Genomic DNA, 12655 nt, shown 5'->3' with positions numbered 1-12655 from the left:
CTGACCTTTTTTGGCAAAGTAATGTCTCTGCTTTTGAATATGCTATCTAGGTTGGTCATAACTTTTCTTCCAAGGAGTAAGTGTCTTTTAATTTCATGGCTGCAATCACCACCTGCAGTGATTTTGGAGCCCCAAAAGATAAAGTCTGACACTGTTTCCCCTGTTTCCCCATCTATTTCCCATGAAGTGATGGCACCAGATGCCATAATCTTCGTTTTCTGAATGTTGAGCTTTAACCCAACTTTTTCACTCTCCACTTTCACTTTCATCAAGAGGCTTTTTAGTTCCTCTTCATTTTCTGCCATAAGGGTGGTATCATCTGCCTATCTGAGGTTATTGATATTTCTCCCAGCAATCTTGATTCCAGCTTGTGCTTCTTCCAGCCCAGCGTTTCTCATGATGTACTCTGCGTATAAGTTTAAATAAACAGGGTGACAATATACAGCCTTGACGTACTCCTTTTCCTATTTGGAACCAGTCTGTTGTTCCATGTCCAGTTCTAACTGTTGCTTCCTGACCTGCATATAGGTTTCTCAAGAGGCAGGTCAGGTAGTCTGGTATTCCCATCTCTTTCAGAATTTTCTACAGTCTGCATAGTACCCCTCAAAAAAAGTTTTTAAAAAGCCCTTAAAAATGGAGAATGATAGAAGTATTGCGCACAGTTTGCTTTCTAAAGATAACTAGTTCGCTGTGAATTTGCCTAATTTCTTTTATGTCAAATGATTACATACTATGGAAAAAGGATAATGTCTCAACTTAACAAAATGAACCAATAAAAGAGTTACTGCTTTCTTAGCAGAAAAATTCTACAAAATATATACTTTGGGAAATTCCTTGAAATATAGGTAATTGTGTATTTGATGATCACTAAGTATTTCACAGAAAGGCACTGGCTGAGAAATTCAGTCTGCTGAATTATAACTGCCAACTGTTCAGCTGCTCAAATTATACATCAACTATGTTTTATTTAACATAAACATAGAAATTCTGTTCTTACAGTATTTTAAAGCAGAAGGGCTAGGAGTCCACTGTACATTGAGGATCACTGTCCTGGCACAAAGCTCAGGCCATTTAAAATACTAAAATTAAAAAAGGTAAGGAACATTGTTGAAAAAAATCTCTTAAATACTTCTATAAACAAATCTTTCTGAATAGTTATTATAACCTTGGAAAAACGCACTAACCTTGCCACCAGCAATGCAAATGAAGGCTCAATATTCACACAGATGGGCAAGTAAGAGTTGTCTTTTGTCTGTTGGGAAAAGGGAGTGAAGATTCTCAGAATGGATAAGAAAGGACGAATGTGTCTTAAAATGCAAGCTTTCCCCAACAGTTTTTAGAGCGTCATGGTACCAGCAAGGAGAAAACCACGCATATGCACAACCAAAATCATTAAGCTGACAATGAAATACATGTGTGAAAAAACAGGGAAACAATGATTAAATGGGGAAGCAAGCCAGGAAGGGCTAAAAAGAGGCTACTATTGGCTGTGAGCATCCCTGGGAGGCTGGTGGACAGAGGACCCAGGTCATTCTTACAGAAAGGCAGCGAGGGAGGCTCTCTGTTCTCCTGCACCATTCATGTGGGCTGCCACTGAGTCCCTTCTGTTTCCAGTGTCAAGTCCAAGGATGAGAAAGAAGGCTGAAGCCTATCTGTGAAAACACAACATGTCTTTCTGAAACAGCTTTTCCAATAACTGATTCTGTGATTGGAGTACATACTATTTCCTGTAGGGTCACTGAGAGCTTTGGGATCATTCAAAAATTCTATTGCCAAGTGTTGATGAACACAGCTAAAGCTGGTCCCTCCAGTCTGCCCTGTTCTTTTAGAGTTAGCCTCCTTCTCTCTGTACTCCAGATTCTCTTTTCTCAGGATCTCTCAGAGGAACTCCAAGGGCCTCTAAGGAAACCAGGCTCTGACCCTCAAATTCTGAACAGATCAGGCAGGCTGGAGGCCTGTGAGGCAAAGTGGTCCAAAGCTCATCCAGTCTAACTGGGGCCTTTGTGATATGAATGTCTACATAAGGAAAATAGCCACATAGGCCCCCTTCTCAGCAGGAAAAGGACCTAGGGAAGGGCAGCATCTCTTTAACTCATGAGCTCAGGTAAATAAAATTCATCCTTGATCTTTTGAATCTCATCTGGATTTTTCTCTAGGAAATAGAAATTAGCACAATTATGAAGGATTTCATATAAAATTAACATTCTTTCCCCCTTTTTTGTTGTTCATCTAATAAAAGGGCTTCCCTGGTGGCTCAGCAGTAAAGAAGCCACCTGCCAATGCAGAAGATTTGAGTTCGATCCCTGGGTCAGGAAGATCCCTGGAGAAGGGAATGGCAACCCACTCCAGTATTGTTGCCTGGAGAATTCCATGGACAGAAGGGCCTGGCAGGCTACAGTCCATGGGGTCGCAAGAGTCAGACACAACTTAGTGACTAAATCACTGCAATCTAATCTAAGAAAAAACACATTGCTGATGCAGGGCAGTTGATGGGTGGTTTTGTCTTTTAAAGTAATAGTCAAAATACTACTTGTGTTTTAGTAAGAAAATTAGAAAATATTCTAGATTACTGAAAATATTTAGATAGTGTCCTAATATTCCATTTCTTAAGCTTGTTTATTAAAACTAGGTTTTGCATTATGCTAGATTATTACAGTTAAGTAGATTTCCTCTGATGGAAGATTTTTTTCACAGAAAGAGCACTTACGATTTCTAGCAATACATTAGTGATCCCAGAGTCATAGCATTCTCAGAAACTACTGAGAAGCAAAATTAATCTCCTTTTTCTTATTAAATCTCTTCTGCTGAGTCTCTAGGGCATTTTACTGGGCCAGAGAGGTATTTTTAATGTCACTATCTATATTATACTCAGCTTGCAGGAAATGAGACTTCACTCAGCCAATGTCATTATCTCTACTCATACGGATCCCAAATGCCAATTAAGATTTGCTGAAACTTTCTGCCATCGTTGGTACAATGAACACCCTCGTTCAAATCCACAAGAAACATTTCTACTGTACTAGAGATGATCTCTCTTGACATCTCTAAGGATGTCTGAATAATCTTTTAATATTCATGGCCAAATTGGTGGACGGTGTAAACTGAGGCGACATGGGGAGCATATCCAGACCAGCACAAGTGACCAACCCTCTCCTCATCCTTGTGTGCCTACGTAAGGATGCCTCCACTCTGAGACTCTCACCAGCACCAGATCCTCCCATGAGGTCCAGTGTAACCCAGTCGAGCCATTACCAGCAGGGTAGGGGACCTTGGAAAACTACTGGCTGCAAACACTGGCTCCATTCACCATCAGAAAAAGGCCTGCTCCCTTGTCTCAGGCAAGACTCCTGCTATGGCTCAGTGTGTCTCCCAGCTGGGTAGCCACGAGTCTGTTTCCATCTTTAGCCTGCATTATAATGGAGGGTGAGATGAAAAGGAATACAGGCCCTTGATACCTTTTACTTGGAGTGCTAACTAATGCAGGGCCTCATGTCTGATCTGCTGCATGGCTGAGGGGATGGCAGATGGCCTTCAGAAAGCTTTTCAAACCCACCCTCCTTTCAGCAGGGCATGAGGCAGGTATTGTTACATTTTCTGTATGGTGGTAGAAAGCAGCACCAAATAAAAGCACACAACAATTGTGCCACTTCTCTGGGAAGCTTATTACCACTTTACAATGAAGGCTAATTGGCTGATGCCAAAAGCAGACGCAGAAGCAGCTTTGAATATCATCCAGGAGAGTTTTAGCGAGCAGAGTCAGGAAGGAGGCTGAGCCATAAAAGAGGACGGCGTTGAGAAGAACATTGGCAGGGAAAAGGTGAGGGCCAGGATGAAGACGAAAAAGAAGAGCTGTCTTATTTGTATCAGAAAAGAATCATGCTCTTGTTAAAAGAGTTTGTTCATCCACACCTCCCCCTTCTACCACAAGCCTCTTTATCAGGAGGACGTCAACAGTCAGTCCTGGCTTATAGAGCAGTGGCCACAGGATGCTGCTGTTACCATGACAACCAATGTGAACAAATCTTGGAGCCTTTCAAGAAACTTGTGGGTGATCTCCTTGAAGTGGGCAAAGGAGGAACTAAAACATACTGAACACTTACTGTAAACCAGACTGTTTCAGGAAACTTCCTTTATTATTTCATTTAATCTTCAAAACAATTCTGAGACATATTGTTAGGATCATTTCACAGCTGAGGAAACTGAGGCTCAGGGATGTTAAATAACTCGCTCAAAGTCCAACGGACTCAAACCCAGGCATTTCTGACTCCCAAGTTCAAGCCCTTTCTGCCATGCTACTCTGAGCTGATTCTCCAAATAGCCAGGTCCTGTCTACTATCTGGTATGTGATGGTAGTGGTCAAAAAATGTTTTCTGAAAGCAGAACTAAACTGGCCTGGAAGTGGAGATAGGAAAGAAATGATTTAAGAAAGAAATGATTTAAGAAAGTTGACCCTAGGAGTCGATTCTTGGCTAGGGGCCTTCATCCCAGTGTACACAGAAACTCAATCAAAATTATTTGGCAAAAATGTTTTGAGCATCTATTAGGTACCAGACATTGGGTTAGGTGCCAGAAATACACAGTTTAAAACCCAGGTTCCATCTTTTAGCAGCTCACAGTCTCTTGGCAGAGGGTAGAGGGGCTCGTATACATACAAGCTCGTAAAATATGCTATGAAAAAATGTAAGCTTGGAGTTTTCAGGAAGGAGAAAGGAAACCTTAATCAGTATGGGAAGGTCAAGGAAGGCTTCCTGGAGAAAGTGATGCCTGGGTGGGTTCTTAAAGAATAAACAGGAATTAGCCAGGCAAGAAAGGGTGAGTGGTATTATTCCAGGCAAAGAGCAGTGCGAGCAAAGTCCAGAGGCATGAAATAGACAACGTGTCCATAGGACATTAAGTGTTTCCTACTGAGCTAAAGCCATGTGGCAGGAAATGACACTGAAGAGATAGGCAGAGCCAGGAAGAGGGAGACTTTAAATGCCACGTTAAGTGTTTTGAACTTCATCCAGCAGGGGATGCAAGGCATCGATCGGTCTTTGCAGGGAGAGGGAGTGATATGGTCAGTGTGGAGGAGAGATTTGAAGGGATAAGAACTGAAATAGGAAGAACAGTTGGGCAGTTGATGCTGTGGTTTATGTGGGAGATAATGGGGCCTAATCAGGGAAGTGGTGATAGGGGTAGAGAAGGCCAGATTGATTTGAGAAACATTTTCAAGGTCAAGTCAACAGGAATAAGCAATTTGATTGGGTTTTGAGAAATAAAAATGGGACAATGGCATGTGAATTTCTTGCTTAAGGAACCAGGTGGATGATGGGACCATTCATTAAAATTATGAATCAGGAGTGGGAACAGATTAGGGGATGCCCATGGGATAAGATGAGATCATTTGACAACTGGGACATAGCTAGGTATTTAGCAAGCAGTTTGATTATGAATCAGAAGCTCAAAAGAGAGATAAATCATAAAGATTTGAGAAGTCTGAAAATAGATTCTTCTGCGGTCACTTCTGTTCTGAAGATGTGTTTTATTTGGACTTCCATGATATTGTTTTTAAAATCAGGATTAGGTGGAAAACATGGAAGAATCAGGAAGTTGCCCATCCCCCCCAAAACAGAATCTGTATTTTGGGTGTCTCTTGAAAATTCTGCTTTTTTTGCATTTCTGTTCTTTCATGACAATAGTCAGCTAGAAGCAGGAAGAAGCGGGGCTCTCTGAGGAGGGCACATGCTCTGCAAAAGCCTGTCCTCACCTGGCTGGGCCCCTGGCTCAGGGCTCAGCATTGTCTGCTATCTCATCATCACTATCGCTGTTGCCTTTCTTCCAGTAGAGTTAAGAGAAAAGGAAACTTTTCTTGTTCTCTTATCCTAGTTAAATGTAGAAAATTAAATCTAGTCCAAGAGGACTGTGTTTCAAGAAAAAAGGTGTTGAGAAATGAATAATGTTCCCATATATTCGATGTGCAAACAATGCATATCCTTGTTGAAAGAATTAAACTTGAGATATCACTGTGAAATAAACCATGTTAATATTACTGTCTGCTGTATTTAAAAGATGTGTAATGACTTCCCATTTGTTTGTATCTCCTTTAATTTCTTTCATCACTGTTTTGTAAATTTCAGGGTATAAGTCTTTAATATTGTTAAAATGTCCATACCACCCAAAGCAATCTACATACTCAATGCAGTTTTTATCAAAATCTCAAAAGCATTTTTTACAGAAGTAGAAAAAACAATTCTAAAATTAATATGAGACCACAAAAGACCCCAAATAGCCCCAAAAATCTTGAAAGAAAAAAAAAGAACAAAGCTAGAAGTATCACACTTCCTGATTTCAGTGTAATAAAATATATATTACAAAGAAATTAAAATAGTAAAAAAAAAAAAAAAAACTTATGGTACTGACATAAAGACATACACACCACCCTATAGAATACAGAGTCCAGAAATACATCCATACATGTAGGTCAACTAATCTTCAACAGGGTGCCAAGAACATGCAATGGGGAAAGAATAATCTCTTTAATAACTAGTGTTAGGAAAACTGTCCACACACAGAAAAGTGAGGACCTTTATCTTATGCCATACACAAAAGCCAACTCAAAGTGGATTAAAGACTTAAATGTAAGACCAAAAGCTATAAAACTCCTAGAAGAAACTGTAGAGGAAAAGCTTTGTGACACTGGTCTTGGCAATAATTTCACAGATATGACACCAAAAGCATAGGTGACGATGCAAAAACAGACAAGGAAGACTACATCAGTGAAAACACTCCTTCCCAATAAAGGAAACAATCACTGGAATACACAAGAAACCTCAGAATGGGGTGAAATGTTTGCAAATGGTATAACTGGTCATTTAAAAGGCTCATTTATACAAAAATATGTAAGTGAAGTGAAGTCGATCAGTCGTGTCCAACTCTTTGAGACCCATGGACTGTAGCCTACCAGGCTTCTCAGTCTATGGGATTTTCCAGGCAAGAGTACTGGAGTGGGGTGCCATTTCCTTCTCCAAAATATGTAAGGAACTCCTCAATTACAAAAACATTGATAACCCAGTTAAAAATGGCCAAAAGACTTCGATAGACATTTCCGTAGAGAAGACATAAACATGGCCAACAGGTAAGTGAGAAGATGCTCAATGTGACTAATCATCAGTGAAATGCAAATCAAAATCATAATGAGATCTTACCTAACACCTGTTATGATGGCAATCAAAATAAAAAGCCCCCAAAGACTACAAGTGTTCATAAGAATATGGAGAAAGTAAAACACTTTACACTACTGAAGGGAAGCTAACATGATGCAGCCACTATGGAAAACAGTATTGAGATTCCTCAGAAACTTAAAAATGGAACTACCATATGATCAGTAATCCTACTTCTGGATATTTACTCAAAATAATTGAAATCAGGATCTTGAAGAGATATTAGCACTCTCATATCCACTGCTGTACTAGTCACAATAGCTTAGATGTGGAAGCAACCCGAACATCAATCAACAGATGACTGGATAAACAAAAATGTGATATATGTACACAATGGAATATTATTCAGCCTTAAAAAAGAAAGAAGTCCTGCAATATGTCACAATTGGATCAACCCTGTGGACATTATACCAGGTAAAATAAGCCAGCCACAGAAGGACAAATGCTGTATGATTCCACTCATATGAGGTATCTAAAATAGACTCAGAAGCACAAAATAGAGTGATGACTGCAGGGGCTGGGGCGAGAGGAAAGAGGCAATTGCTCGTCAACAGGTATAACATTTCAGGAATGTAAGACTATTCTAGAGATTTCATGAATAGCATTGTGTCTGTGGTTAATGGTACTGTATTGTTAACTTAAAAATGTGTTAGGGAGGACCTCTCTGGTGGTCCAGTGGTTAAGAATCCACCTGCCAATGTAGGGGACACAGGTTCGATCCCTAGTCTGGGAATGATCCTACATGCTGCAGGGCAGCTAAGCCCAAGAGCTGCAACTACTGAAGCCCGGGCACCTAGAGCCTGTGCTCTGCAACTAGAGAAATCGCCAGAGTGAGAAGCCTACAGCCGGAGAGTAGCCCCTGCTCACTGCAACTAGAGAAAGCCCACGCACGGCAAAGAAGCGTGCCCACCCAGCGCGGCCAAAAATAAATAAACAATTTCTTAAAGGAGTATTTTAAAAACCTGTCAAGGAAGTAGATCTCATGTTAAATCTTCTTACCACGTTAAACGTAAGAAGTTTAAAAACAAAAAGATACATAATGGGAAAACCTAGTAAAGTGAAATAAGTATAGAAATTTCAATAGTTTGTTTAGGGAACTGCATGAAATAAACAATGACAGGCCATTGCCTCTTTCCTACAGATACACTGCTTGGCCCTAAAGTTTATTTTACAAGCTCTGTTTTAGGGTCACTGGTATATAGCATGGGCAGTAAGAATGGAACAAGAGAGAGAAGAAAAGCAGGCCAAGAGCGGAATCTTGGGGAAAGACTTAAATAGTACCACTTAGACCAGAGATTCCCAAACTACCTTGGTTCACCATGCCCTTCATTTTAAGTAATTTTTTCAGGGCTCCAAGGCCAAGAGAGATACCAAACAGTTCCAGAAATTAAGTATTCACGTCCAAACACCTTAATAAGTGTTTGTGTCCTTAAAACTTAGTAATCATTTAAAAAAAAAAATACTGCATCTAAGCTGAAAGACATTTCAGTTTCTTTAAAATTTCATTCTTCAGTAACAACTTACCTAATGGGATGTGTGGGCCTTCTGGGCACTTCACAACTTTGCCAGCCTGCTCAAACTGACACCCTTATTACCTGTTCTACATGGATTTTTACACAGAACTTGCTTTTTATCACACCAACAGCAGGAAAGCCAGCATGGAAAGAGATGTTACTGAAAGAAATGCAGTTCAGTCTAATGTGAAATTGTGAACAAGCTGCATTTGTTTCATAATAATTTGTCTTCCTGTTTTTATTTATCAAGCACCAAGAACCTCTTATTAACAATAGTGAACCAGTATCCACACATCAAATTGATACACTTATCTCCAAAAGCCAGAGAACATGGGGTTTCAGTTCTTTCCTGCTACAAGTACAGGAGCAACTTCCATTTTCCATGTTGGAATGTTGAAACAGCAGAATTAGAGCTAGTGCCTCAAGTCCACTGCTGGTTCCCACGCTGGACCACCCCTGAAGGCCCCTAATGCCCTGAGATTCTGTGACGCCTACAACCAGGAATGAGGAGGCTTTGAGTCAGATCCAGGAGCCCTCAAAGCCCTCCCTCCACTGCCACGTCTCACACTAACAGGGGTATCCTGCTTACTCCGTCCCGGTTTATCAGTTTATTCTGAGTCTGTGCCCCTGGCCTCAGACTCGGTTAGCAAGCAACTTCGATGGAGACCCTCTCCATTGGCAGCCGTGAATTGGACACCTGAGTTCAAATCCCCACCCTCCTCTCTTTCAGTCCAGCCGGGAAGTGTGAGGGTGGCAGGGGCTGAGACACAGACGGCAGAGTTGAGGCTGTGCCCTAGGCTGGATGAAAGGCCTCGGTTTCACAAAGACTCCTTCTCCACCTTGCTGACCATCGCTTTCAGGCCCAGCCCACGTTACAGGGGAGAAAGAAGCCTGTCCCGGGATGGGGGGCGAATTCGGAGCAAGCCAGCAGTGTGAAGGAGCTGCACCCGCCCATGGCATATAGGACTCCCCAAGCGCATGCCCAGCGCTCATCGTGCCTTCTAGAAGCTAAGGAGCAAGTTTCCCTGGTCTTTGTTCCCTTCACTGCCTTCTCCAGCCCTGTCATTTTTCTAAAACGCCCTGATGGGAACATGTGAAGGCCAGCGGTATCCCTCTTCTTCGACAAACCTCAGACCTTGTTGTACCTTTCCTCCCATCGTAAAGGCCGAAAATGCTCCTCTTTGATTTTTCAAAGCCCTCAGCATGTTTATGCGGTGCCAGGAGAGGAAGCTGGCTGGCAGTTCGTGCTAATTGTCTGGCCGCACTTTAGAAAGAGGCTTTTTGAATCTGAGCATTTAGGGAGAAAGTGGAGAAGCGTGGCTGTATGAAAGAGCAATTGATGTTAAATATTCATGCTCTGCTCTCCGTTAATCAAAATCAGTAACCCCCATTGCTTAGCTGAGTCTTGCTGGCTTCTATTAATAACTATGATTTTGCTGAGGGAACTTGGATACAAAACAGTGCCACTAATACACATGCACACACACAATGCGTGGGTGCTTATAGGTGTGAAGTCTTTCCAGTTAATATTGTGCAAGGCGCAGGAGATGCGGGTTCAACCCTGGATGTGGAAGACCCCTGGAGGAGGAAATAGCAACCCACTCCAGCAATTCTTGCCTGTAAAATTCATGGACAGAGGAACCTGGCCAGTTACCGTTCATGGGGTCACAGAGTCAGACAGGACTGAGCGACTGAGCATGCACTCCCAAATCAGACAGTGCCTGTTTTCTCACCAGTGTTGAATGAGCTGTAGTTATCCCTTCCATCAGCATATTAGAAACACCACTCCCTTCTTTTTCCTTCTTTCATGTGGAATTCAGCAAACTTTGTCCTTGCTTAAAAACCAGACATATTCTGTGACAGATTTTAAAGCAAATTGCAGAGTATCCTAATTCATTTACCAGAAATGATGAAATTTCACAGAACAGAGAAGAAATGGACTATAATTGAACAAATTCGGGTAATAATATCATAGGTTGCTTTAGTAACAACTTTAAGATCATGTTTCCTGAGCCTCCAGGAAATAAACATTTTATATTTTTATTTGTTGATTGATTTTTAAAGTACATGTAATTCAACCACAGGAGCTTTTAAAATAATCACTGAATTTTAAAGGAAAAAGAAAAATAGCTCTTAAACATTTTTTTGTTTTATTTTTGTAGCTATATTTTTTCTACAATGACTATGTTTTACCATCATAATAAAAACAATAACAATTATTGTTTTACAAAGCTGCTGAGCATTTGCTGAATTTTATGTTTTGGAAGTCATCAGTTTCTTCCTTACCTGTGTCATCTGCAAGAGAAATGTTGGTGAAGGCACGGTCCTCCTCTTCCTCTTCCTCTTTGCTGGACCCATCCATCTTGTTCACTTTCAGGCCTGTTAGTGACAAGTATGAGGGCAGAGGACAATGGCTGTTCCCTTATGTGATCACCCTGGTTAAATCATTAATACATGAGCGTCCACACAGGTGCTATCTGATACTTGTAAGAGCCACCCTCTTCCTGTTTGCCACCTAAGGAGTTCTTACTGAGTATTGCAGATCTAACCGGAAATGGTGAGAGGTTAGGTCTTCAGGTTAAAGAGTTACAACCCTTTACTTGAAGCTGTTGAACTGGCACTCCTGCTGTACTCTGGCTGGGTGCCAAATCCAGTGTCAGCTTTCTTAGACTGAATTGCCCGAGAACATTGCCCCAGAAGCCCTGCAGTGAGGTTGGGGAGGGGGAAATGTATTTTATGTGATCAATACATCTTTTAGACGCCTACATAAAATTCTTAGGGATTTGGGCCAGTGACCTATTAGCATGACTTGGTTCAGTTCAGTTCAGTCACTCAGTCGTGTCCGACTCTTTGCAACCCCATGAATCGCAGCACGCCAGGCCTCCCTGTCCATTACCAACTCCCGGAGTTCACTCAGACTCACGTCCATCGAGTCAGTGATGCCATCCAGCCATCTCATCCTCTGTCGTCCCCTTCTCCTCCTGCCCCCAATCCCTCCCAGCATCGGAGTCTTTTCCAATGAGTCAACTCTTTGCATGAGGTGGCCAAAGTACTGGAGTTTCAGCTTTAGCATCATTTCTTCCAAAGAAATCCCAGGGCTGATCTCCTTCAGAATGGACTGGTTGGATCTCCTTGCAGTCCAAGGGACTCTCAAAAGTCTTCTCCAACACCACAGTTCAAAAGCATCAATTCTTCGGTGCTCAGCTTTCTTCACAGTCCAACCCTCACATCCATACATGACCACTGGAAAAACCATAGCCTTGACTAGACGGACCTTAGTTGGCAAAGTAATGTCTCTGCTTTTGAATATGCTATCTAGGTTGGTCATAACTTTTCTTCCAAGGAGTAAGTGTCTTTTAATTTCGTGGCTGCAGTCACCATCTGCAGTGATTTTGGAGCCCCAAAAAATAAAGTCTGACAGTGTTTCCACTGTTTCCCCATCTATTTCCCATGAAGTGATGGCACCAGATGCCATGATCTTTGTTTTCTGAATGTTGAGCTTTAAGCCATCTTTTTCACTGTCCACTTTCACTTTCATCAAGAGGCTTTTTAGTTCCTCTTCACTTTCTGCCATAAGGGTGGTGTCATCTGCATATCTGAGGTGATTGATATTTCTCCCGTCAATCTTGAGTCCAGCATGTGCTTCTTCCAGCCCAGCGATTCTCATGATGTACTCTGCATATAAGTTAAATAAGCAGGGTGACAATATACAGCTTGACGTACTCCTTTTCCTATTTGGAACCAGTCTGTTGTTCCATGTCCAGTTCTAACTGTTGCTTCCTGATCTGCATACAAATTTCTTAAGAGGCAGGTCAGGTGGTCTGGTATTCACAGAGCCTCAATTTCCTGTCCTTTACCAGAATGTCTTATGTAAGGATTAAACATAAATAAAAAGCATTTGATACGTGTCAACTATAATAATAACCCTAAACGATATGTGAG

At 41.5% G+C, this 12655-nt stretch overlaps 1 protein-coding gene across 2 annotated transcripts in view; it reads right to left on the bottom strand.

Moving 5' to 3' along the window:
* The window catches only part of SCOC (short coiled-coil protein), a 39900-nt gene extending 28776 nt beyond the window's left edge, over positions 1–11124 (bottom strand). The window contains exon 1 of one of the 2 annotated variants that reach the window (XM_006079258.3): positions 11000–11124. In XM_006079258.3, coding sequence (XP_006079320.2) covers positions 11000–11075 — 76 coding nt within the window. In that variant the 5' untranslated portion in view covers positions 11076–11124. The remainder of the gene's footprint in view (positions 1–10999) is intronic. The other variant, XM_006079257.3, reaches the window with a different exon arrangement.
* Positions 11125–12655: the final 1531 nt, after the last annotated feature.

This window comes from Bubalus bubalis, chromosome 17 (assembly GCF_019923935.1).
Source record: "Bubalus bubalis isolate 160015118507 breed Murrah chromosome 17, NDDB_SH_1, whole genome shotgun sequence".
In the NCBI taxonomy this organism is placed as follows: Eukaryota; Metazoa; Chordata; class Mammalia; order Artiodactyla; family Bovidae; genus Bubalus; species Bubalus bubalis.
Note: the sequence above shows the minus strand (reverse complement) of the source record. Positions and strands in the feature narration are given on the sequence as shown.